Source organism: Ursus maritimus, unplaced genomic scaffold, assembly GCF_017311325.1.
Source record: "Ursus maritimus isolate PB19 unplaced genomic scaffold, ASM1731132v1 scaffold_18, whole genome shotgun sequence".
NCBI lineage: Eukaryota > Metazoa > Chordata > Mammalia > Carnivora > Ursidae > Ursus > Ursus maritimus.
In genome coordinates this window covers 17502667-17530213 of record NW_024424230.1, presented here as the reverse complement: position 1 = coordinate 17530213, position 27547 = coordinate 17502667, and the positions used below count along the sequence as shown (strand labels likewise).

General features: G+C 47.1%; 1 protein-coding gene and 2 long non-coding RNA genes across 5 annotated transcripts in view; all 3 read right to left on the bottom strand.

The window, feature by feature from the left end:
* Window positions 1-298: 298 nt before the first annotated feature.
* Window positions 299-17636, bottom strand: LOC121103248. Of its 2 annotated transcripts, none has more exons than XR_005835390.1 (3): window positions 17597-17636; window positions 12918-13125; window positions 299-560 (listed from the first exon to the last, which is right to left on the bottom strand). It is a non-coding gene; the product is annotated as an uncharacterized LOC121103248 (long non-coding RNA). The 2 variants fall into 2 exon arrangements; XR_005835389.1 differs by lacking the exon at window positions 17597-17636 and adding an exon at window positions 16638-16724.
* Window positions 17637-17724: 88 nt separating this feature from the next.
* Window positions 17725-20661, bottom strand: LOC103676094. Its single transcript, XR_005835388.1, has 3 exons — window positions 20096-20661; window positions 18395-18536; window positions 17725-17769 (listed from the first exon to the last, which is right to left on the bottom strand). It is a non-coding gene; the product is annotated as an uncharacterized LOC103676094 (long non-coding RNA).
* Window positions 20662-24690: 4029 nt separating this feature from the next.
* Window positions 24691-27547, bottom strand: part of FECH (ferrochelatase) — a 33850-nt gene continuing 30993 nt past the window's right edge. For both annotated transcript variants that reach the window (XM_040632479.1, XM_008705278.2), the window contains one exon: window positions 24691-26026. In XM_040632479.1, the coding sequence (XP_040488413.1) occupies window positions 25892-26026 (135 nt within the window). In that variant the 3' untranslated portion in view covers window positions 24691-25891. The remainder of the gene's footprint in view (window positions 26027-27547) is intronic.

Genomic DNA, 27547 nt, shown 5'->3' with positions numbered 1-27547 from the left:
AGAGATTTCTTTGGGGTGGGGGGTCAGTTAGACTTGTCCAGTGCCCAGGCCATTCTCCTTCCTGGGGACCTCCAGTGTCCATTCGGCTGAGTCCCCCACTGGCGGGAGCATGCATGCCCACACTTCGGGCCAAAGCCCCAAAGTGCCCAGCATATTCCAGTCTTGCACCATCTCCAAGGCGCCCTAGGGCCCTGCCAGGGGAGGGTAATGGCAGGAAGCCATATATATTAAAACAGTGGATTAAAACAAACAAGAGCATTTTGGATCATATTACACATCACTTTCCTCACGTCTGACAACAGAAAAAAATCAAAGGCGGTAAAAGACAATCGTAGACCATAATGGTCTAATAACTTGGCGATAAAAGTGCTTGTGGGAGCAGCGCGGGAGTCGTCTGCTCCTGGTGCAGGAATCAAAGCTCTCCTCCAGGTCCACAGCGGCGTGCTCAGAGGCATTACTGCTTAAGTGCTCGGTTAAGACTTCCTCCGAATGCAGCACTCTCACTGGAGAATCATAATTAGGCCTCAGTTGTGGGCCATATTCACACGTTGTGCATCATCCTTAAAGATGACAGGAAAAAAAATTACCCAGGGCCATGTGGAGTGCATATTAGCTCTTCCACCATTGTCCTCCGTGAAAAAAAGATTAATAATTCCCTGTCTAGACTCACAGCTTTCTGAATACGGAGCACTATGACTGTTTTGTATTGAAACAGAGGAAGAAAACAGGATGCACTGTGGGGTGGATGTGCTCAAATCCGTAAGGAAGTAAGAGTGTCAGTCACTTTCCCATTCCTGGGGCACTGTCGAACCCGAGTGAGACACATTCCAGAAAATCACAGATGAAGTTCATCAGGAGTATTCCAGCCCAGAGCTGATTCAGCACTTGGAGCGCATAATCTTTTGAAGACAACTTTCAACTAAGAGCTTATGCATGATAGACTAAAATGCCGTGAAAATGTCCAGCCATTTGTCCATTAGTCCTTCTTTTCTGCCCAAACTTCTTCCCACAAACCCACTTCCTGTCCCTAAGTTTCTGCTCCTGGGGAATAGCTTTTTTAGAAACTGACAAACATGGAGCTCCTGGGTGGCTCAGTCGTTAAGCGTCTGCCTTTGGCTCAGGGCATGATCCCAGGGTCCTGGGATCGAGCCCCGCATCGGGCTCCCTGCTCTGCTGGGAGCCTGCTTCTTCCTCTCCCGCTCCCCCTGCTTGTGTTCCCTCTCTCGCTGGCTGGCTCTCTCTGTGTCAAATAAATAAATAAAATCTTTAAAAAAAGAAGAAGAGGGGCGCCTGGGTAGCAGAGCGGTTAAGGGTCTGCCTTCGGCTCAGGGCGTGATCCCAGCAATCTGGGATCTAGCCCCACATCAGGCTCTTCCGCTATGAGCCTGCTTCTTCCTCTCCCACTCCCCCCGCTTGTGTTCCCTCTCTCGCTGGCTGTCTCTATCTCTGTCGAATAAATAAATAAAATCTTAAAAAAAAAAATTATAAATAAATAAATAAATAAAGAAGAAGAAGAAAAAGAAATTGACAAATCTGCCATTGCTCAGAGTGTCCACACCAGCCTGGCATGCGGCTGTCTCTCCCCCTGCAGGCAGGCCTGTTCTCATTCCCAGGGGAGGAATGTACCTAAACCTGACCTCAGGTCATCTTTGTTTGCATTTTGAACCCGCCTACTGCTGCCATTTCTTCATGCCCTACTCTTTACTGGTTGTTTTTTCCCTATTTCCCATCACCAGCAGCACTTACAATTCCCACTAGCTCTTCTGTGACCCCATTTGGACCTTGGCCGTGTATCGCCTTAGTGCCCCTGGCTTTTTCATGGGCTGGTCTGCCTTCCTTGAACACGCAACAGTCTGTTCCACGTCACGTGTCCCTCACCAAACCCTAGTGTAGCACCCGCCCCAGACCCTCAGTTGATGGTTGTGCAGCTGAGTGAGCTGCAGAATCCAGCCAGCTGTCATCTGGAGACCTGGGGCACACGGACAGCGAAATCTCTAGACCATGCCTGAACTTAGTTTCTGCTGTTCATTTTTTCTTGTACTGTAACCTCCCACCCTTTTCCCCCTCACAACCATTCTCTCCCCCATTTTATAAGACGTGAGTAAAACACAGCCCACCTTTTCTTCTCCTGGCTTTGGCAAGACGTGAATATGAGCAGAGAGAGACACAATTATGAAATGGGAAACTACAAAAGGCCTTATACTCCTCACGGTGGTTCCAACCCTAGGTAATCAATAGTTGCCTGGACATCATCACGCGTGTTTTCTGCACAAAAATGGTGAGCACTTTGGCATCTACTTTTGCTTTCCCTTCCCCCGCTTTTGTGAACCATCAAAGCATTTGTAGAATGTTTCAGAATTTACGAAACCCCTTCACATAGATCTATCTCACTGGATTTTCCTGACAATGCTAGGTGCTCAGTAACAGACTATTATTTCCACCTTACAGCCTCTAAAATCTGTAATAAGAGCTTCAGAGCTAATAAAGGAGGTATCACAAGTCAGTGAAAAAGTAATAAATTGTCCAAATGTGATTTTAGGAGAATTGGCTCTCCCATGGCAGGAAACATCTAATTCCTCATTTCACACGACAAAATAAAATAAATTCTAGGCACGTCAAAATTACACCACCCAAACATTCGTTTAAAAACTCTAAGAAAATGGGGGTGCCTGGGTGGTGCAGTCGTTGAGTGTCTGCCTTCGGCTCAGGGCGTGATCCCAGCGTTATGGGATCGAGCCCCACATCAGGCTCCTCCACTATGAGCCTGCTTCTTCCTCTCCCACTCCCCCTGCTTGTGTTCCCTCTCTCGCTGGCTGTCTCTATCTCTGTCAAATAAATAAATAAAATGTTAAAAAAAAAAAACTCTAAGAAAATGTAGGTAAACGTTTATTTATCCGATCTCTGCACTGATATCGGACAAAGCATTTTCCAGGCACAAGACGACACAGGGAGTCACAAGGGAAAAGATGAACGGATTTTATCACACAAAGATTTTAAACATCCAGATATAAAAAATAAAATAAAAACAAATGATAAACTGAAAAAATATAAGCCCTACACATAACAGGCAAAAGGTTAATATTCTTACTATATAAGACATCCATACGCGTCAATAAGAAAACAAAATTTAAAAGTGGGTAAAGGTTATGAATAGACAATTTACAGGAGAGAAAACACAAATGTCTGCCAAATCCACCTAAGAAAAGCTATTTAGCCATAAAAAAGTAATCAAAGAAATTAAAAACAGCCACCAGATACAGCTTCTTGCTTATCAAATTAACAAAAACAATAGGAAGATTGATAGTGCCAGATGCTGCAGAGATGAAGTGAGAGGGGAATATAAATTATATGACCTTTCTGGAAGGTGGTTTGGAAACACGTTTCCAGAACCTTGAAAACAATCATACTCTCTGCCCTGGTAACTCCTCTTCAAGGACTCAATCCTAAAAAGTGATCAGAATTGTGGGCTGAAATGTCTGCAAAACACATTCTTTAGACAGTAATTTATAACAATAAAATGTGGAAACAATGTCCCCCAAGAGGAGAGTGGTTGGAATTCTGGCATATCTACAGAATGGAATATTGTAAAGACATTAACATTTTGGAATAATTTCAGTGGCAAGGAAGACATTTCTCATACAGCCAGAAAAAAATAATTGAGATAAGCCTCAGTATTTTTCATGAAAAAGTCTGGAAAAGGTAAATGGCGTAGTGGAACGCAACCTCTGGTCACATGACTCCACATCCACTGTTCCTTCTGTGCGTCCCGCTTTCTCATTTCACAGAGGATAAAAGACCCCACACACCCACAAAGCCCACCGTACTCTAAAATTACTTCCAAGTTGGTGAATACACAGAGTTGCAATTACATAGTTTTTAGTAACTAGCCCTAATTAGTCCTAATTAGTGCTCCTGTGTTCTGCCTTTTCTGTTTAATATTATTTAATATTTAAGTTCCCATGTATCAGCAGAGTCAACATATATATTATTTTAGTTTAGTTTTAAGATTTTATTCATTTATTTGAGAGAGAGAGAGCACGTGCACGAGCGGGGTGAGGGGCAGAGGGAGAAGCAAACTCCCCAATGAGCAGGGACCCCAATGTGGGACTCGAACCTAGGACAACAGGATCATGACCTGAGCCAAAAGCAGACACCCAACTAACTGAGCCACCCAGGTGCCCCCATGCATATCATTTTAATGATGTGGCAGTCATTGCTATGTGTTCATCAAACCCAGTCACCCTTACTCTCTGGGCGTATAGGGAGGCAACATTTCCCAGCCTCGTTTGCAGTTAGATGTGACCAGATGACTGCATTCTGACCACTAAGTGTGGGTAGTCATAACACTGCCCCCAGAACTCCAAATACGGTTCGTGAAATCTCCCTTGTGGTCCCCTGTTATCCCTTCATTCCCTCATGCACCTACCAGATAGAAAGAGGAAATGATGGGGCCCATAAATGTCAGGAGCCCGGGGCCCTGAGTGACTATGTGCAGTAGGCTCAACTGACCCACACGGGACTGTGATGTGGGCAAGAAATCAACATTGGCTGTGATAAGCCACCCAGGTTTGATGTTGTTTGTTTAAACAGTTACCCTATCCTGACCCGGACTTAGCTACTCTTCTTAGCTACTTGGCTATTATCTTAACAGAGAGTCTGCTTAACCACTCTTCTGTCTTGGGCGTTTTCACGGTTGCTAAATAATGCCACGATTATCTCTGAACAAATTTTGATTTCTCCATTGCTCCTTCTGGCTTATACTCCTCGAGTAGATTCCCCAGAGGGGACTACCAGGGGGCAATACCAATGCATTACCAAGATTAACTATCTCTTTTTATGCCTGGCTGCTCGCTAGAGATCCTGGAGCAAATGGGTGCAACGTCAGCAATGCATTGTGTTTCCCCCCATCCACGGTGGCACTGAGTTTTATTATTTTTACTTATGTTTGTTTATTCCTTAGCACCGATTAGAAAGTGCTTTTCAAGAGATTTTACTGAGGTCATTTACACTTGCAATACATATGGGAGTTCCTCTCTACACCGTACGTACGAGGCAGATAGTATTTTGCTCTCCCAACCCCACCCTATTCCTTACCCTTTGGCCTGCCCTCTGATGCAGGCCACCACGGTGACCTTCACGGGTCCTGCACTAGGAAAATGATGACACTGCAAAATGCAGTAAAAGGAATCCGGCTTTCGCTTCTACATTACAAAACAGGCTTTTGGAAACTCACAGCAGAGGCTATAGTTTTAAGGCGGGGGAAAGCTTTATGTGTTTCAAAGCGCGGCTTTTGAGTGTAAGAAGCCTCAGGCCTGAAGGACTCTGGGCATAAGGTTGAGGCATAAATAATAGATTTGGAAGAATACGTGATCAGTCAGAGCCAGACAGCTCTGCCCCAGGCTAGATAAAGTTTCTCGGGGCTGAGGCAAGGGAGAAGTAGAGAGGAAGACAGGGCTTCAATGGCGGGTCCCAAAGGCAGAGCTGTGCGACCGGAGCCCTGAGGGGCAGACTGCAGCCAAGTCCTCGGCCTCCGCACGTGCCTGAGCGGTGGGGGGGCAGGGGGCCGTTCATTCAGAAAGTGTCCGTGCACACCCACTGTTCTGAGCACTGCGGGTACTGAGAGACTGCATCCTTGCTCTCAGGGAGCTGACATCCTAATAAGGGAAATAGACAATAAACAAAAATGTATGGCTTATATACATACACACCAATATATATAGGGTTTATATCCATACACATTTACATATACATAATGTCAGTGGTGATAAGTGCTCTGAAGACAAAACAGGACAGGGAGTGATGGATGATGGTGTTATTTTAAATAAAGCCCCGGGGAAGGCCTCTCTGAAAATACAACATTTAAACAGTGCAGTGGGAAGGGAATCGTGAGCGTGTTTGGGCATAGAGCATTCTAGAAGGTGAGAACAGCAAATGCAAAGGCCCTGAGACAGGAGTGTGTAATTGGCATAGACAGATCTGCAAGGAGGCCACTGTAGGGAGCAGAGAGAGAGACGTAAGTCAGAGAACTAGCAGAGAAGCACAGTGCAATCAGCGGCTCTGGATAGAAAGGACAGAAGCAGCCTTACTTAATACGGGGCCCTCTCTCCTCCCTTCCTAGAGTAGTATCTACGTTTCTGGCTATGAAGGGCCAAGGCAATGAGGGTGGGGTGTCACAAGAGGGAACGTCTGGGCTGCAGTCACGTCAGGTATGACCGACGGCCCCAAGGTGTGCACGGTATCCTCCTGGCTCCTCACAGCCAGGCCACTGCCCACTGTCCCCTCCCCGCTGCGCGGTCTCTCGCCAGCACACGGGAGACAGCTGGCCTCCCCGGTACCTTGTGGATGGGTGCTTGCAGGATGCTAAGCCAAATCTGCGGGAGACACTGGTCTTTGGACCCTGGCGCCCCGTCCTCTCTGGCTTTGCACCCTCCTTTGCCCCCACGGCCGCAGGTCTGGCCTGCCAGCTATATGCACCGGGTTTCAACATCCCCACCCCTTCCCTGAATTCCACGGGAATTCAGACGAAAGCAATCTAATTATGTGAAGAAATACCATGTACATCAAAATGGAATAACCCTCCATGGAAATTAGTTGCTAACTAACATAAATAAGTCTCTAATTAAGTGAACATGGAAGGAGAGGGTCTTTGGGTTTGGGGTTTTGTTTTGTTAGCAGTTTCTTACCTATTTTTCCACTAGGGCAGGTGAGCGCATGCACACGCACACACGCACACACACACCTGCATCCTCTAGAAAAACAGGGCTTGGAAATCTGGCTCCGGCTATCGACAGATTACCACTCCTATTCTAAATGAACTGCCGGCCTGCGCCTTCTTTTCATCTCAAAGGCCGTTTGGCATCGCCCCATTCATCTGTGCCGACTGTCAAACTCTCTCTCCCGGACTTCTCCTGTGACCTTCGTTTTAGTCTCTGCTCATGCCTGAGTGTGGCGTCTGAACCGGACTGATGAAAGTTTGGGCCCTGTCTTGTTCTAATTCAAGAGCTAAGCGGAGCATTTAAATGAACTCGTAGCTGGGCCCACTGTCAGGATTCTGAAATCTGGTTAACAGTTCTCCCTTGGCTGTACCCTTCCCCTCCCCGCCCCCCTCCCCCGCCCCATTATCACTGCTCTGTCTCCAGGTTGGCTTCTGGGTGATGTTCACGGTTGGTTAAAAATGACATCATCGGAGTGACTGAGAGTAGATTAATGTTCATTTCCATCTATCCATCCATCACTGGAGTTCCTGGGTTCATTAAGTGTGCTCCAGTCATGATTTCCCTCCATTTCCCATAATTCATCGAGGGGTCTAATGAACTAGAATGGAGTTTGTCAGTTTCCCCCAGTTCTGAGTAGAAGGGACAACAGTTCTTTGGTGCCGAGCATCTTTTATCCTGGAGAGAGAATGTAAGGGGAAGGAGGGAGACAGGCCTGGCACGGTGACATGAACGCAGCACACTCATTCATCATTGCCATTTACAAACACCGCGATGGGCTCCCACACGGTCAGGGAAGCTTGACTCGCACCTTCTTCTGCCCTGGGTCTTCAGTCTGATTGCTCCTTTTCAGAGAGTCACCTGGTCCCTCCATTCTGTTACCCCGCGGTAATTGCCTACGGTTCTTCTGACAGAGGGAGGGGCATGAGAGAAGTAAGCCAGGCATCCATCCCCTAGGGCTGGATCAGGCATATAATGCCACACCCAGGCCCCCACTGAATTCTCCAGGCTCTGCTCATCCACTCCCCCATTTCTTTAATTCAGCAAATATTTATCATTTGCCTTCTATGTGACAGGCCCTGTGCCAGGTGCAGAGGTAGTCTAAAATGTACCAAGGATCTTGGTTTTATTTAGGTTTGGTGAGACCAACAGACCAGGCAACGGCCACCACCAAAAAGAGAGCTCGCTGTATCCCACCCGCAAGCCCTATAGGTCCCAGCCTGATGCAGCGGACCACCACACAGCAACAAAAAAGAGCAAGCCATAAACGCATGCAGAAGCAGGGATGAATCTCGGAGAACCATGCTGAGCGTAAGAAGACAGGTGCGAAGAGCTGCCTTTATATGAAGTTCGAGAACATCTAGGGGCACCTGGGGGGCTCAGTTGTTTGAACGTCTGCCTTTGGCTCAGGTCAAGATCCCGGGGTCCTGGGATGGAGTCCCACGTGTCAGGCTCCCTGCTCAGCAGGAAGTCTGCTTCTCCCTCTCCCCCCCCCCCCCCCCGCTTGTGGTCTCTCGCACTCTCTCTTTCAAATAAATAATACGTAAAATCTTTAAAAACAATAGAAAAATAACATCTAAAACTTACGGAAGTCAGAATCGTGCTTACCGCTGGGGGGGTGGGTATTGATTTAGAAAGGAACCCTCTGGCGTGCTAAAGAGGTTATATGAGGTGCTCTGCGTGGCTGTTACCTGGGTGAATACAAATGTAGGGAAAAAGGAAAAGATAGTTCATGTATTTACAGTTGCTAAGAGGAGGGGGCACATCGTGCCACACCACTCGGGGGCCACACAGAGAAGCACCAGGGTCAGTCAGGAGACAGAAGGAGCAAGTGGAAAGTCATGGGCAAAAGCCTTTCTTGCGGTTTTTGTGGAAAGGAGTGGGTGAGGCAAGATAAGCAGAGGAGCAAGCTTGAGTTTGGACAGTTTCAAGAATTTCAGCAGGCTCTCCTCTCTAGGGGTGGTTCCCAGTTGTCCGATCGCTGGCCCTGGGGTGGGCGATTTAGGGCGGGAGGATAAAGTCCTGATGGAAGGAGGTGGTTGGAGTATACGGATTTGGGACTGGTTGGTTTGCATATCAAAGGTAGGCTTGCAGATAAGTTGTTTGCTATCTCTAGGAATTAGCTAACCCCGGGAGGGGTAGTCGCTCCCTGGGTCTGCAAGTCCCCAAGATGTCAAAGCATCATAAAATATAGAAAATTAAAAATAAAATTAATACACGGGGTCTCCAAAAATGACACAGGTCTTGAAGAGGTCACAGACCTCAAAACAAACAATTGTAGTAAATTCGCTACCATAATGGCACAAGGAGATGTACCAGTCACCTTTGGGGATGTGTGTCAGGCTCACAGCCTCCTACTCTTAGGAAATACACCCCAAATCTAAAGGAGTAGCAATCGTCGGGTTTGTAATTCATGACTTCACCCTCCCCCGCACCCACAGCCATGGCTAATTGGATCAAACTAGCCCGCCAATCCTATGTCCTCTTCCACTAATGTGGAATTGACGTTCAGGGACTGCAGACCTTGTGTGGGTGGGAACTGTAGCGCTAAACCCAGGAACCTAGAGATAGCCCCACTTCACCACACACACCAGTGATCCCCAGCCCTGCAGGCACATCAGAGCCATCCGGGGAGCGTGTAATAAATACACCAGGGTCACAACTCCGAACCACTTACATCAGAATCTCTGAGACTCGGCCCCAGTGTCAGAGCCCCTACTCCCAGGCTGCCTCACTTGACGCCCACATCAAAACGAACTCCCGGACACCCTCGGCCCCCCAAAAGCTCCACTGTGTGTAAGTGACACGGGACTGGGCTGTCATTTGCGTGGATCTCCCCCACATCCAGAGGCTCACGGGACACTGCCGCAGGGAAGCCAGGAGGACCTTCCATCACTGTTCTCCCACTAAGGCTTCTAATAAAATGAAGGTCCATCAAGGGAAGATGTGTGGTGCACCCAAGAAGTCAATATGTCGATTAACCAGGAAATATTTTTAAAGGGGGATGAAGGAGAGGAAAGGCGAGACACCTGCTCTGGAGGAGTCTCCCGCTGAGGGGCAGGAGAGGTTTAGATGCCGGGTGGACACACACACAAACATACACACACGGAAATACACACGCACGTGTGCAGTCTGTTTGGTCGAGAGGAGGAGACCAAGCATAATACACACTGAACAAATGGCACTCCACACGATCAGAAAAGAAAGGTCACTCTGACCTGGCTGGTCCAGGAAGACTGCCCGGAGGTGGGGGCATTTAACCTGGGCTTTTGAGGAAAGGTAGGTTTCAAACAGGTGGAAAAGGCAGGCAGCCCATGGGCCAGGGGCACCAGCCGTGTGGGTGCTTGAGGGAGCATCTTCCCCACCGCTCTGTGAAAAGCCGGCCCTGCCAGAAGTTGTGTTCTCCGGCCTCTCCCCAACCGGCTCCCAGAGCTCCGGTCAAACTAACTGTCCAATGTTCATTACTCTCCTGCAGTCTCAGAGCTCGCCCCCCTTTCCCATCAAGCAAACCAGAAAAACTCAGGGATTTAAACTGCCGTTCGTCCGAATCCAAGGAAGCACAAGGGCTCATGCGGGGCCCTCTGACCTCTGGGAGAGCAGGCATCAGGAGACAAGGCAGGTGGTCCCAGAAGCCAGGAGACCGGGGACTCACCCCTGGGCAGACGCCACCTTTCAAAGGCTCAGGTGCACCAAACACTCGAAACTCAGGGTCCCCGCCTTCCAAATAGCTACTCTGAGAGGCAGAAACAGACAGGAATTTTGTTCCCATGGCTCAGCTCTTCCCAGGAACAAATCCCTAAGTGCCCAGGGAGGCTACAGTAAGTATAAAACCCAGTCACTTCAGAGGAAAAAACATCCGCACTCCATTCTACCAGCATATTTGCAAATCCCTCTCCAGCTTAAAAACCACCCATCCTAGTGACAGCCCTCTTCCCTCCTGCCTCTTCTCATTCCCATTTGCACCAGCTGCCCGCCCCCCGCCCTCCATCCTCCCTCTCCCCACCCCTACCTGGACCCCTCACTCCTTAGCAGCAGTCCATTCTCAAGAACTGAGCCCCAAACTCTCAAATCTGTGCCTGGATTTATAAGGCCTTCAAACCCACAGCTTCCACCTGAGTTTCAGATCAGGGGTGTCTCCTTTCCTTGCCCTGGGGTGTGGCGGGGGGGGCTCAGATTTCTATACACCCTTAAAAAAAACCAAAACAACCCTTCCTTCCACTCAGTTTGGGCATGAGAATAACATCTGGGGACAGATGTCTCGGCCACCTTTGTCATGGGGCTCGGTTTCCCCCTGCGTGCAATCCAGAGTGGACCCTGACCTCTCTCCAAGGACGACCCCCTCCCCCTGCTCCTGCTCCTGTTCCTGTTTATGGGCTTCTTTGTAGCTGGAGGCTTTCAGCTGTGCTCAGCTCTCTTCTTTTCTGCTACTGTGGAACATTTCCCATGCCGCTGGGGAGCGGAAGTGCTCCTCCCATGCATTTTTGAAAGACCTCGGAAACCTCTGCATAAATCAGTACAAGTTCATTTATGGTTTTAGAATATTCTGGATAATTTATTTGGTGTCAAGAAGCCTGAGCCTGAGCCTTCTTCACTTTTCAACCCATGCCCTGCAGGGCTGCACTGCATTTCCCTTGCATGTTTGTTTTGGTTTGCCCTGAAATGCTAGCCAGCCACAAGGAGACCTTTATCATTATTCCAAATAGATTTTTCTCCGTTCTAATGACATACTCTTTGGAGGTTTGACACTGAGCCAGTGCTTCTTCCCCTTTTAAAAAACCAACAGCTAATCTAGAGCTCTTCCTTCCAGCCAAGCAGGCCGCAGCTCTCAGATTTCAGCCTGTCCTTCCTGAGAGTTTGAACAGCATACAGACCTCCTCCCGGTGACTTCCTGCTTCCTTCTGGCCAGGGCAGGCAGAGTACAGAAAAGCACCCCAGATTGTGGGGACACTGTTAGAAAATGACATCTTACCCCAACAGCCCGCAGATTTGGCATGCTTGACATTCTCGGGGCTGTCCTACCAGAAATGCCTGGAGAAACATGCAGCTGACATTTTTAGCAATTTGCACAATGTCTATCCCCCTAGGCTTCTTTACATCCTTCCTGGCTATGGATTGACCTTCGGATGGTGGGCGTTCCTTGCTTTTTGCTCTCACCATATTTCTGCTACCCCAAATCATGTGATTGAGCCCTAAACTCCTGTCCTTAGAGGACAATCAGAATGACACCTTTAGTGTTTGTGCTTGATTTTATGGCCTCATGATCTTGTGCCCTTTGGAGTTCAGAGGTCACATCAGGCAGCAGGCAGGGAGGTTTTTGATGTAACCTCTGAACCCCAGGAAACAAAAGGACAGAGGCCCACAGAGACAATCCATCTAAAAATGGTCATATAAAGAATGCAACTCAATCAGCCCAGAGCATGCAAATCACCCAACATTTTTATGGAGCACCCTGATAAATTCAAACTTATCATCAGAAGAAGGGACACAAGCCCCATGATCCCAATACATAAATCAAAGCTTGAGAAAAGCAAAGAAGTGAGTTTACAACCGGTTCAGAATGGAAGGATTTGCAAGATGTGATTTATAAATCGTTTTGCTCCCCCCCCAACTACCCCCCTCCATCCACACACAAGCGCGCACGCACACACACACACACAAACACACACACACTGGTCAATACCATGCCACCATTTGAAAATCAAGCGTTTCCTTTTCTGAAGGCTTGCCCAGCACTAAGCCGGACAAATGAGTGAGACCCATCAAAGGCCAAGTGCTCTCTCCTTCGCGGTAGGAACCATCCTCAGAAATAGGCTGAAAGTCAGCAGAGCAGACAGCCGATAAGAAAGATGAGGACCTGTCCCCTTCTGTAGAACAGATGTCACCTCCCATACTACACGGAGTGTCCTTCAACAGCCCTTCATCCCTGGCACACACGCCCCCGGGCAAAGGTCAGACTCATTTTGAAATTGGCGAGAAATTCTATTCATATCGTTAGGTTATTAAGCAGGTTGGCCTCCTGTTTTTCATGACTACTGAAGTTTTACTTTTCCAAAAAATAAATACCTATGTGTGTGTATCTAGCTTGGCAGAGAAGATGCTGATACTGGGAAATAGATCTTTAGAACTTGGCCAAATGAATCAGTATGAGCGAAAGTTGTGTTCAGAGACCAGACCACGGGGAGAGGAGGAACAGGTGTGCCTTACCCTTTTAAATGAAGACTTGGTTTGCAAATAAAATGCGTGTCCTCTTGCACAGTGAAACTGAAGAGCCTGTAGGAGCATCCAGATTCCCGTCACAGATCTGCTGTTCAGAAGAAGTTCTCTCCGGTTTGTGTCATGCAGGCTTCTCCTCTCCTAAGTTTGCATCAGACTGTGATTTCACTGGGAGGAGGGAATAGATCGTTGACTCCATCTGAACAGAAGCACAATTGTGTTTGATAAAAATGTGTCCCAAACACTGGAACCCAAAGCAATGTGGGATGGAATTAAGAATTCCCAGAAAGAAGTCGAGAAAGGAAGAAGCCTGGTCCTACAGTTGGAAGGCCTCAGACAGGCCACCCCCGCCCGCCCTGAGCTTCAATTTCTTCACCTGTAAGTTCAAATCCCATTTCTGCTTTCCAACAGCCTGCTCTGCACAGGCCCTGCCTGGGTGCCCGGACGGCACCATGTTTGCTCACGATTTCTCTGGTTCTGGACACGCTTATCTGGGCACAGGAGCACAGACTAAACTGCTGTTTCTATAACAAAATTCTTCACAGGAGAAGAGAACTACAACCCACTGAAACCATTTTCCAAGCGATAACTGAGCAGCAAATATTATTAAGTGGGCCGCAACATCCTCTGGACCATTCTGGAAGCCCAGCCCAAGGCATGGACATGAACTCGACGAAAGCTGGTGCCAACTGAGTTGCCAGAACGTCAGAGTTCTGGACGGGGTCTGCCGGACCAAGGGCTCTGGGCCGCGGTGGCTGCAAAGGCCAGGGGTCACTTTGTTAGATCACTGCCTTTCTACACATTCCATAGACACTCAGACACTTTATCCAATTCCATGGGGGCCCACGGGAGGTCACGTGGCTAGCTGGGAAGAGTCAGGCTGGGAGTCGGGTTTCTCCACTCCCAGTCCATAACAACGCTATGATAGGGAGTGGTTTACCGTGGTCCAAAGCATGTGCTGTTTACGTGCCACGTCTGCTCGTCTCTACCACCAAGTTACTCTCCTCGTCTCAGAGATGAGGAACCAGACTCCTGAGAGGTCTGATTGCTCAGATTTCACACCTGGTCCCTGCAGAGCCAGGATTGGGTTCCAGACTCTGCTGGATTCCAGGCCTGTGCTTGTCACCACCCACCACAGCCCGGAGACCCCATTTCTATGCTCTGACCTTGCAATGCTGCTCATAACAGGGAGATGTGAACCCAGCAAATCCTAAGGAGTGGGGGGGGTGCTTTCTGGGACAGGCAAGAAGGGGGTGTGGAGGGTTGAATGATGACCCCCCGAAAGACATGTCTGTGTCCTAAGCCCCGGAGCCTGCGATGTGACCTACGTTGGGAAGAGTCTTTGCAGATACAATTAAGGATCTCAAGGTGAGCTCATCCTAGATTATCTGAGGTGGGCCCCAAATCCAGTGACCAATGATGCTTATGAAAGACAGAAGACTCTGGAGAAGGCCACGTGAAGACAAGGCAGAGACTGAAGTGATGCAGGTACAAGTCAAGGAACACACTGGAGCCACTGGAAGCTGGAAGGGTTCTCCCCAGGGCCTCTGGAGGGAGCACAGCCCTGTCAACACCTTGATTTTGGATTTCTGGCCTTCAGAACTGTGAGAGAATACATTTCTGGATTTTTTTAAAAGTCACTGGGTCGGTGGTATTTCGTTACAGCAGCCCCAGGGAACTAAGACAGCATTTCCTGTCAGAAGGGTTGTGTCGTCAGAGCTCCTCCCATGAAGCCAGGTAGTTACTAAGGCTTCTGAGGCCACCGCCGTCAGTTCCGTCAACTGGAATCTCTTTCCTTCCAGGAAGCGCCAGAGCTAGAAGGGCCGCCTGGTAAATGAGTGCCAACCCCAGCCCAGGCCCCAACCTTCTGTCCTCAGGCTCTTGACCATTGGAAAGCTGACGGGAATGGCTTTTGGGACTATAATTCCACGCACTTTCTGCTTAATGGCACCCACTTCCTTTCTCTTGGTGAGACTTGGCCACTGAACCCAGACACTTTCTAGCCTGAGTCAAAAAATCTAGATTTACACATTAGCCAGCGTGGGCGTGTGTTAGAGGAAGGTTCTTTACTCCAGGGAAGCGCTCCTTTAGATTCCAATCCCTCCCAGATATCGGTGAAAGGTCACTATGTTTACAAAACTTCCCTTCCCGTGCAAATGTTTAGGATCAGGCCTCTTAGGAAAGGTCCTAAGACCGTGGTCCATGGTGCGAATTGCCCGTTTGTCCTGCTGAATATTCAGGTTCTGGGGTAAGGGGCGGAGGGCCGCACTTCCGGTGCGACAGCTCTGTGACCGAGCACACCACAGGCCCGGAGAGCCGCGGCTCCTCATTCCCACTGCTGGCCGGGGTCATCCCTCCCTGTGCCTGTCACCTGCAAACCGGCAGGACCATCTACCCCGAACGAGGGCAGGTGAGAAGAGACGGCACAGCTTACCCACCCCCCACCGTCTGCTGCGGACACAGAGGCTCATCGGATTGTCGCCCCTCGGACTTTCTTCCAGTGATGCCCAACCTTTTTCCGGTAGAACGCAGGCCACATCCTGCTTTGCTGGTGCTGTTCTGAGCGGCCAGACGTGACCAGCCCGGAAGGTCAGGCCGCCGCAGGCCGCACCTGGCCACACCAAGGGCCAGGGGACCCGTCAGCAACCAGAACACCGAGAAACCTGCGTGAGCACAAGACTCACGAGGCTCTACCTTATGAAGCTTATTTCCTGCATGTATTTAATATTTAATAAACCCAATTAAAAAAAAGTGATAGAGTTCCAAACTTCAGAAGCAAATCTTAAGAAATATGGAAATATTTAAAAATGCCTCCCAAGCAGATAAAATGAGAGTAAAGGTTTTTAAAAATAGAAGCTTAGGCTAAGGGTTTTGAGAAAATGAGAGCACCATAATAAAAAATTCTCCGGGACTCTGCTCCTACCTGTGAATCACGCCGACAATGAACCACCTTGCCGTGGACGCTGGAAAAATCCTTGTGGACGTGTAGTTTGGGGAACACTTTCCTTCACTTTCAGGACGCAGACCCCCTCCTCCCCCCTCCAACCCTCTCAATCCTCAGGTGCAGGTACATGCACTCACGCGCGCGCGCAGACGCACCCACGTGCGCGCAGACGCACCCGCGCGCATGCACGTGCGCGCGCAGACATACACACACGCGCACAGAGACGCACGCACACACAATGAACCAAGAAAGGAAGGAAAAGAGATCAGTAATGAGAGAGCCCACTAATGGATTGGCTTAAGTATAGAACAACATCCCATCACTGTTCTAGAAAATAATCAATCAAGCACTTAATTTTAAACATAAAAGTAAGCTGCCAGGAGACTGTTAATAGATAACCAAATAAATTAACAGTTGTAGGTGGGATTTGAAACCAGGTCAGATTTCCCTCTCCCCCACGCTCCAAGCCCGTGCATATAAAGGGTTTCCCCAGCTTGGCACCTGATCTCACACTGTTTCAAAGCAAAATCTCTTTTTAGCCAATATCCCCTCTCAGCAGGCTCATCACTTCAGGGAATTGTCCTTTGTGCGTCTTCCATAAATTTTATAACACCGCTACTTTAAAATATTGATGGGCAACTTGGCCTTGGCCCAGACCTGCAGTGGGTTAGTGTGGACATGAAAACCTTCAGGAGCACAGAAGCAGGAAGGAACACATCCCCTGCTGACCTTTCTTAAATGGACAATTGTGTAAGTGCAGTGGGTACCTGAGCTGGAGGCCAGCCGGGCTTTGATGGCGGTTCTGCCCTCTGGGAGCCCATCTCCGAGGCACTCGGGGACAGGAGGGTGTGCAGGACACACACAGGCAATGCTCAGGCACCTGCAGACCCGTAAAGGGTAAGTGAAAGCCACACATAAGCCCCCAAGTCGTTTTAACCCGAGACTCAACTTTCTCTCAACATTCAAACTCTTTGCAAAGTTATTGACAAATAAGGATTGACAGCTTTATAGTCTGTCTCTTCTCCCTCTACCCGTGACCTTCTCAGGGCAAGTGACTAAAAGTAAATGCAACAAGGAACATCAAAGGCAGGACTAGAGAATTGATCCCTGATTCCTGGAGGCTCTGTGAGTGCTCTGAACTTCGGGGATGACATCCATTCCACCAGCACGCCCTCTTCAAAATGCTCCCTGAACAACAACACAATAAAATTCCACCTCCTAGAATAGTCACCACCGAGAGCAATGCGGCAATAGTCTGCTAATCAAATGAATAACACAGTGATAGCTGTCATTTATGGGGCCTTCCATACACACACACACACACACACACACACACACACACACACACCAAGCACCACGCTGTAGTAAATACAGTACATGCATGTGATTTCATTGGATCTTTTTTTTTTTTAAATCTGCAAAAATATCCTTTGATTCAGAATATCCACTTCTAGGAATTCTTCCCATAGAAGTAATTGAAGATACATCCAAAGATTTCATTTATAAGGATGTTTATCAAATTTAAGCAAAAAATGAAAATAAGAAAAAGTTCCAATAATGGAGAGGCGGTAGAAGAATTACAATATATCCGTCCAATATAATATTGTGTAGCCATTTAACAGTATGTTGTGAAAGAATATGTATTGACCTATAAAATAGATCTAGCAGATAGTATTCAGCAAGCAGAAGAAGAGTAGGAACAATAGGAATATTTTTAAGAAATTACAGTATGTAGGGGCGCCTGGGTGGCTCAGTCGGTAAGCGTCTGCCTTCGGCTCAGGGCGTGATCCCGGAGTCCTGGGATCGAGCCCGGCATTGGGCTCCCTGCTCCGCTGGGAGCCTGCTTCTTCCTCTCCCACTCCCCCTGCTTGTGTTCCCTCTCTCGCTGGCTGGCTCTCTCTATAAAAAAAAAAAAAAAAAAAAGAAATTACAGTATGTAATACAAATATGCATAAGGGATATGATGAAATTCATCAGTGTCACAAGATTATGGGTGATTTTTTCCTCATTTTATTTCTCTAATCTTTTATAATTTCTAATAAGAAAAATATTTTTAAAAATTATGACCTACGTACTATGTCCAAAGATTCATAGCTCTGCATTAGCTTAAGAAGAGCCCATTCCGCATACAAAGCCCTCTCTGGTCTATAATGTGGCTTTGCCACATTGTCTCAGCTGACCCTCACAGCAACACTTTCAGGTAGGCGGAGGTGTTTGGGAATTGCAGATATTCTCAAACACACACACACAAATGAAAGAGAATGGTAAGAAGAAGCCAGAGCCACGCTGCCCGCCCCGGCCCGAGGGCAAGCAGCGAGCAAGCCTGTATGGGGCAGGGCTGGCCCTGGCTCCAAGCCCGCCACATCCACAGCGGGGAGCAGGCTCCATCTGCCGCACCTGGGGCTCTCAAAGCACTCTGCCTGCTCCTCCTCTGGCTTCCCAACCCCTCCCCTGCCAGGGCTCAGGTTCTGCAGGACGCTGGTCCGCTCAAAGTGGGGAAGGGTGGGACAACATTCCAGAATACCTGGGAGGCAGAATCTGTGACCAGGATGAGAGTCAGCAGTGCCAGGGAGCCTCCGCTGACCCCCTCAGGAATCTCTTCCCAAGTCTGCCATCCGTGACATCACAAAGGTAGCTTGGAGTCCGCCGTGGTGGGAGTATTTACACTGTGGAAAGTGGCAGACACTATAATCAGGGTTTCTCTCTCCCCCCAGAGAGCCAAGAGTTAAACAGTTACCAGCCCCCCCACTGGAGAGTGTCAGAACTAGAAACCCATACAGCGCAGGGAAGGTCCACCTACACACAACCTCGCTTTCAACAGGATTACACCTGCAGAGACTAGCACAGGACGTGACGCCGCTTTGAAATGATGACACGTTATTCAGAAAACTCTCAATTACAAAACCATGCCAGTCTGCCTCCTCTCCACCCTCCTTGCGGCCACTTAAGTTTGTTTCCTTTTCCTGTGTCCTCTTCAGAGTCCAAGAAAGGCCATCTAGCACCCTTCTTTTATTCCTAACCATGATGGTGGCACCGAGTAGAGTGGCCTGCTCCCCAGCAGGTGCCGGGTCTGGCTCAGACTACTCGGTCTTGGCCCCGAGACTTCCCTCGGGGCCCCTCAGGCACAGCGGCCTGTTTGCCTCCGCTCCGGCTCCCCGTCCCTGGGCCACCTGCGCTGGCGCTGCGTGAACCGTCTGTGCTCGTTCTGCATTTGTGGACCACGCGGCTAAGAGTGAAACTTGATCAGGAGATAATTCGGTCCAGATGGTGCCAATACAGACAGAAATAACAGGCAGAGGCATTCGCGGGTGCACTTCCTTAGTCTGGGGGAATCCGTTTAAATTTCTTGGAGAAGTGGCTGTCACCGAGCTGCCACATACCCACAAAATGCTACCTCATGGGGCCCAGTGTCTAGCAAACGTGTGAGCATGCTCCCCGAGAGACGCCCAGCTCCCAGCAAAGTCAGGCCAGGCTAACCTCTGGGACTGGAGAGCCCAAGCCCGGCTCAGCTGCGGACTTGGCCTTCGGGGGATAAGGGAAGGATCAGGCATAAAACCCTGAAGATAGCCCGGGCTCCTGAGGATCAAGGGATTGCTGCGAAGGATCACACCGGGCTGGAAACAAAAGAAAGCCTCTCAGAAGCACAGGAGGGTAAAGTGGCTGCCGAGAGAGGCCTTGGCTCGATTCTGGTCAAGTTCTGAGGTACAGAAGAGGTCGGAATTCACTGCCTGATGCAGTTTTATCTTTTCTGTCACAGACTTGGCATAAGAAAGACACGTAAGAAAGAAAATGCTTGTCTGCAGAGCCCAGCCCTGAGAAAAGACCCCTTGGCTTCAGGAAGAATAGGAACCGTGAAACCAGAGGCACTTAGGGTGGCATGATTCTGCAGTGAGGGGGTGGCCCTGGTGTGAGGACATCATGAGGTTTGGCCTTCCCGAGGAATGGCCGTGAGACAGGAGCAGGCACTCACAGAGACAAAGTGATTCATGGTCCCTGAACAAGTCCCAACTGCCGTGTGTGGCCCTCACTCGTGACAGCTCTCTGGGGCCTCGGGAGAGGAGCAGCAGAACAAAGCCCTCCTCTCTAGACCCACCCAGCCCCCTGGCTGTGACCCATGGGGAGAGCCGCACACTCACTTTTCAGGGATTCTGTTAGTACAACAGGCTCATGGAATTTTGTTGGAGACCGTTGGAATCTTACTAGAAAGATTAAAATTCCTACTCACCATGCGGCAGCCTCCACTCGGAATAGACAGTGATGGAGAGAGAGCGTTGCCTCTATGCGCTGTGCATCTGAGGACAGGTATGCAGTCCACATGTACCATTCCCATCACCCCAGAAAAGTTCCCTTTCGGGCACTAGTGCTTTGGTAAATGGTCACCAACCAGCTCTCTGAAAGATAACCTATGCATTTGTGAGTGTATATTTACTGTAAATTTTAGCAGTATAAAAGATATGACACACTTTATACAGTAATAATAAAATACACACCACTCTTTACTGTAAATTCCATGTAGTCAGTGGATCCTCAAAGAAAGCCTTTAGTTGATTTTTACCAAATTCCTGCATCTGTAGGCAGCCTCTGGTTGCAGTGGGTCAACAAGTACAATTCTGACACAAATGCTGATTTTTTTTTAATGAGTAATACAAATGTCAAACAACTTCTTTGTATGTCGAAACTTCACTTGGCTCCATCAGATGATAGTTTTGTTTTGTTTTTTAAGATTTTATTCATTTATTTGAGATAGAGAATGAGAGCACGAGCCGGGAGACAAAGGGAGAGGGAGAAGCAGGCTCCCCATTGAGCAGGGAGCCCGGCCCTGGGCTCGATTCCAGGACCCTGGGATCATGACCTGAGCCGAAGGCAGATGCTTCACCGACTGAGCCACCCGGGCGCCGCAGTAGTGTTCAAATAATGGAAGAGTATTTCAAGTTTTTTCGCTATTCACGGTGTAATGGCTATAGATGACAACTTTTCATCTGCATTACTAATATCACTTTCTTAAGTCTCAATAATCAACAAAACAGTCAAGTCCTAATTTATAATATTTGCTGATTTCCACAGCATAAGATAGCGCCATCACAGCCCAGTGCAAGCTGCCAGGATGTTGCTGCTCCGACTTGGAAAGAGAGGCACAGTAACTCATCATATAAGGTATTTCCACGAGACAGCACACTAAACGTAAATGACTGCTACAACAACCATAATAAAATGGAGTAAAAGAATTGAGAAGTAATGAATTCTGAATATTTGTTACGTTTGGTTTTAATATAATTTAAGATATAGAATTTTTAACAATTGCTGTTTAACATACTAACAATCTAACAATTGGCCTGCACGCCCTGGCTTGTATACCTGTGCAGTCCATTCTGCATAAATATATAAATATATATATATATTTTTCCCCCTAAGGAAAAGGTAAAAATACAGACTACTTTATGAATTCCCAGGGTAAAATCTATTGTTTCTTAACATGTCAGGCAAGTAAAGTTTTGTTCTACAGGGGTAACTGCAAGCAGAAAAGCTGACCTGTGTGTTCCCACACCAGGAGCGGCAGGCAGAGTGTGTGTCGGGAACGTTGGAGGGACAGCTCTCAAGCAACCAGAAACAGGACCCGATTCCTGCCCAAGGGCTTAGAACAAAGGCTCCAACCAGGCTTTTTTCCAAAAATGTTTTTAATTCCAACATCCATCTTAATGGATTACTGTGGACTGATGTAGCCGGTAGTTTGTTCTGCTAAAAATGGGAGCTAATGATTTCAGCTAAAAACAACTAAGCCAGTACTATCAGAGTGTATCGTAAGACACTGATTATTACCGGCTGCATTCGTTTTCCACGTCCTTCTCCCTGTAGCTTAATAAGATTCCCACAGCAAGAGCAAAAGGCTCTCTTCCTCCCCTGGGACCCAAGGTTATGAATGTGTTCTCTAGGGGGCATCTACTCCCCAAGAGCTCTTGGAAGACTCAGCTCAAACAGGGAGCGATGCACCACGCGCTCCTGCCGGTCACATTAGGGCCATGCGGCAAATACGGACGACATCACCTTATTTCTCTGGAGCACCGACCAGTTCCCACAACTCAGCTGGGTGCCAATCCAGCGTGGCACAGTTTATCCTTTCCAAAGTTAAGTGGCTTTTGAAAAGAGGCACAACGTTTAAGGCAAAGATCAGACAGCAAGTCATACCACACAACTGTCCAGCTGGAAGGAATCTAGCAAAAAAACAACAAAAAACAAAAATCAAAAGTTTTCAAGTAGCAGTGTTTGAATTAACCAGGGATTCTGGTTAGGTGAGCACACTCGACACAATTACGACATGATTAAATATTTTAACCGGCAACGACTCAAGCGTAATGCAGTTTTCTTGGTTCAGATTCAATCCACTTGATGTATGGACTCTGAAACCTTATGACACTAGTTTCTATAAAGTAAAATGTGGCACAAAAAGCCACACCTGGACTGGGAAGCTACTAAAGAGACTTGTTACATAGGAATCTCAATTATTAGGCAATCAGAACAAAACTCCTGAGAATATTTACAAACCCTTTCTGGGGCATGACCTTGATGACATGTTTTTAATTTTGTAATTTTTAGAAATAATGAAAGGAATGGTTAGCTTTTGTCTTCCTCTAAGGATTCCCCGTATTGCTATTTGAGACCGAGAAACTGGATGATTTTAATTCAGGGCACTGGTTTTAAGAGACAGCTCAGAATTTTCTTTTCCAGCTTGTGACATCTCAACAAATTTCCCATTTCCATCCAGTGTTGGGAAGCATGTTCCTGTGCCATCTTCAGGATTCTGACAGAAGGGTTTCTCAGGCTAGGTCAAGAGCTTAGAGACAAGGTACTAAAGATGCGTTCTGAGGCCCCCGGCTTAACGTACCTGTGTCCACACGTGTGCACACACACTGCTCTGGCCACCAGCTTTAACTGCTGCCCTCTGGCTACAGCCGTACAAGCTGGCCCCTTCTCCCCATGCCCTCCCACCCCCAGGATGGAGGAATGAACACAGCGGAGTTCTAGGACCGTCGACCCATGTGGTTCCCGATTCTGGGACGGGTGCAGGTCTCGCTGCTGCCCAGTGGTGTGCACTCACCCTCCTGGTTTAATAACATCTGGAGAAACACAGTAGCATCTGAGTGAGCAAATGGCCTCTCTTACATACCTTAGAGGTTCCTGCATTAAATGCCCAATTTATAAGAACAGATTGGCCAAGGGGGAAAAAAAGTGCAACAACTTTATTCTAAGAAACTCATCCCACCAAATCAGTGTATTTTCCTCAAAGAGAAATTAAGAGGAAAACAATCTATTTTCAATATCAGCTGAATATGTAAATGACCTAAAATGACCTTACGATTGTGGATATAACATCCCTTCAGAAAGGCTTAATTTGGGCAACTTGAAGTGGAAAATCCACTTTCCCTTCCTATCTAAATAGATATCCCTGTCTAAATAATTTCAGCCATAAAGAAAAATTTAACAGAATCCTAGAGAAACATCATGTTCTGTTCATGGGATGACTAACCAAGGATGTGTCCTCTGAGGTACTACTGGGAAGGCATGAGGGCTCCCTATGGTTCAGCACCAACTGAAAGACATTTAAAGGGCTTTTAACAAGGAGTTCCATTTCTCCTCGAGTAGACTAAATCTTTGAGTGCAAACATTTCTTTGAATTTAAAAAAGGTAAGTGGTTCCAGAATGCAGATTCTTCAGGAGTGTTCCTTCCTTCCATGCTATCCATCCAGGGAGCTGGGCCTTCCAAGGACCCCGGGAGGCTGCACTGCCTCCTCGTCACAGAGCCGGCAAGGCTCCTGTATGGGTTGATCCATCAGTTAAAGCCGGTCTGTTCCTAAGAAGACACTGCCAGCAGCGCACTGGCTAAGTACCTGGGCAAACAGGTGGATTTCAAAGCTGACGAATAGCATCACTGTTCCCAAAGACTATCAGCTCCGAGAACAATTGTGGATTTTGTCCTACCACGTGCCCCCCTCGAGTGTGACCCTAACCCATCTTTGGTTAATAACAGTCATAGGTAACCCTTCTCATGAGCAGGGATCCCAGTAACATGCCCTTGGCCTCTCGCTACAAGGGCCAGTCTCGTCCCACTCACAATCAAGGATATTATTCCAGACAGCCCAGTCACTGGTGATTCAGAGGTTTCCTTAGGAAATGACAGGTTTCAGATATCCTAGCAAGAGCTCCTGAATCAGAGTTTTCTGTGACATGTGCATAATACAGTCAAAGTGAAGCAGGCCCTCAGCCGATGTGCCGCAGGGAAAAGGGCTGCAGGCCTATCCTGCCTTCCAGGGCCATCCCACCAACCAGAGCATTCACTTTGCTGTGGGACAGTCACCCAGTCTACCTCGAAGCTAATTCCCCAAAGCTGATGGAAATAGCCAACTATCCACGCCTTGTACCTTTCTCTGGAAACACAATCTACTACCAGGAAAACCGATTTGGAATAAAATGCACCTGTTATTCAAATTTCAGAGCTGTTATCAGTGTGGGAAAATTATTAACTACAATGGACGGCACGTTTCTTTTCTTGTATTCCAAAGTAAATTCCTCCTATTTAATAATTTTGATTATTAACTAAGTTGCATTAGTTTTGATCTCACAGAGAGCATGAATCAAATGGTTAAAGCCTTAATGATGTGATAATACTTATTAATATGGTAAATCCTGAATATAGAAGATCTATGACTCCTCTAATGCTTGCAGTTTATGAACTGGCTTTAAAAACATCAAAGACATGCTCTTTTGAAGAACAAAGTTTTAGAGCTTGGAGGAAAGAGAAGGTAATCATTACAAATTCATTACGGATCCATCAGAGATTGTTTTAATCCAGTTAAATCCACGTATAGGAGATCAGATTCTGATCTTACATTATTTTTACATTTTTAGAACAACTCTTCACTCACAAATTCAAGGTTACAATGGCATTAAAAATATCCCCAGGAAAGGAATGGCATGAGCTAGAATAACACGATTAGTAGCTGTTACATCAGAGTGGTATTTCTCTTTTCTTTACTTTTCAAATTTCCAATAGGAGGGTTGTATAATTCTTAGAATAAAAATTGTAAGTTAAGAAAGAATTCAATATTACAAAACATAGTTGACTTTATAAAATAATGCTTCAAACAAACAGGCAGAAAGAAGACATTCAACCAAAATAAAGATGCTCCCCGGAAAGGTTCACCAGGTGCTGGGACGAGCGTCACAGATGAAGCCCATCGTCAGCATTTCCCCGCCTCGCTGGCGTTTGCAGACAGGAAGCAGTGGGAGCCCCGTTTCCTGTGACACCACAGACCCTCATCAAGGCACGGATGACAAATGCTGGATTTCTACATGTTTATTAGCCTTGTGTGCCTGGGGAATCTCAAAGCACTTTTGGAATCTGTACTTGATTTGGTTTTAGGGTGAAGAAAGTGAGGTTCACACGTAAGTACCAAAATGACCAACTAATGGCGACATCACTGGCAAAAGCAGCCCTTATAAGGCAACAACACCACCTCACCGGCACTCTGTACCCCACGGGCTTACAGAGAGATCAGGTAACAGTTCCTTTTCAAATCGTATTTCCTTTACTCCACTACGTTCACTTAAGAAACAAGGACAACTAACTATATGCACAAGACTGTAAACGAGCTCATTCACACTGACAGCCCACGGAGGGGACTCTCTAGATCCTTGCAGGGGTTTGGGCAATAAAACCAAAATCTATATTTAAAATATGTGTGCCTCTATTAAGATAAATTTTTAAAACTATTTTTTAAATAGCCCAGTGGACTGGTAACTTTACCCACAGAGGGAGACTATAAATGCTTACTGTATTGGTATATAAAAAGAGAAAACCCCAGTAAGGTTTCAGAGTCTCTTCCTCAAGCAATCACACAATTTGTGCCCAAAGGCTGTACAGATACCAGTGTTACTTTCCTCCTTGACCTCTAAATACACCTCCTCCACAACAGGGGCATCTGGGGGTTGGGCATTTGCCTAATCCCACGGGGTCCTCTGGCGGGGGTCACAGCTGCTGGCTGGTGAAGAAGGATTTAGTCTCCCTGCAGACAGGATTTACACAGAGCGGACAACTCAGAGTCAACTGCTTGGAGCACAGCTCGTTTGACTGGATGTGTGAGAGCACCAGATCGGCCAGGGCCTGGAAGACGGGCGACAAGAAGCAGAGATTCCTCAGAAGCAAAACGTCTGCTGTCTCCCTGTGCATCTCCCCCTCCCATCTGCCCCCATAACCACTGTGGCTGACGGTTGCTTTTTTCGTCTGAATTATGACTGCTTTGAACTGGATTCTCTAATATCTTCATTTCCTAAGGATCCTCGATTTAGAGAAAAGTTAAAATAGAGATTTTAGAGGACATCCTCTTACCCCACCTGCTAAACCCTGCCTCTGGAAGGCAGGTCTTAAATGCGACATAGTTATAGGTGGGTAGAAATAAGAAAATTGGGGCTATCTAAAGGAAAAAGGAACAAGAGTATAAGGAATTCGATTTTACTTTTGTAATTAATTGGAACTCAAAATGTTCTAATATGTGAGAAAACCAATATTCTGTAAGAGTTTCTCAGAGGATTTCTCTCCGATATGTTCTACTAAAATGGTTGTAACACTATAGATACCTTGGAGAACAATGGATTTCCATTAAGAGACTCTGCTCTTCTGATGTTTTCAACTCCACACTGAATCAAATGAGAAAAAGAAGGAAAAACACATACACATTTTATTTTCCGTTTTTTTTGTTGTTGTTGTTGTTGTTTAAAAGAAACCACTACATAAATAAATAAATAAATAAATAAATAAATAAATAAATAAAATAAATAAATTGACTTAGATACACGCACAACTTAAAGTCTGACTTCCAAAGTGTTCCCAGACGGCTCAGAAATGAAAACAATCCCGGGCCCAGAGACAGATGTAGATTTTCACCTCTGTTATCATAAAACTGCTCTCAATTTCTATTCCTTCCCCCACCCTATTGCCTTCCCCGTAGGTGTTTAGTTTCCAAACCATTTTTGAGACTGTATTTGACAGAATTCTCAAGTAATCCAAATCTGCTTACTATTCTTTTTTATTCTACCTTTCTAATGCACACTTTTACAGACTCTACCGAAGGAGAATGTTGCTTTAATTAAATAAATCTTCATGCCTGTTTTGATTCCAAATGCCAAAAGAGGTAGATTAATTTAATGTATATCGAACCTAGATTGGATCCAATGCAGAGTGCGGTTTTTAAATATATTCTTACATAGAAAAACCCAAAATAAAACCTGAGGACTGTTTTACTATCATCCTTGCTTCCCTCCCCCCAAATACTCAGTTGATTATCCCCCAAATAATTAAGAAACATCTAATTATTGTTCACTCAGGTGGTCAAGATCTTCTCTTTCCCTTTCCAAAAAGCCGATGGCTTTTCAGTTGCTTTGTCTTTTAAGTGAACTCTAACCGGCATAGGAAAAACGGTGAGAGATTCAGCAAACACGTAGTTCTCAACCGAAAAAGAAACTATTCGGGGTGTTCGGGTGACTCAGTTGGCTAAGCGTCGACTCTTGATTTTGGCTCAGGTCATGATCTCAGGGTCGTGAGATCAAGCCCCATATCAAGCTCTGCATTCAACAGGGAGTTTTCTTGAGAGTCTCTCTCTCCCTCTTCTGCTGCCCCCCCCCCCCC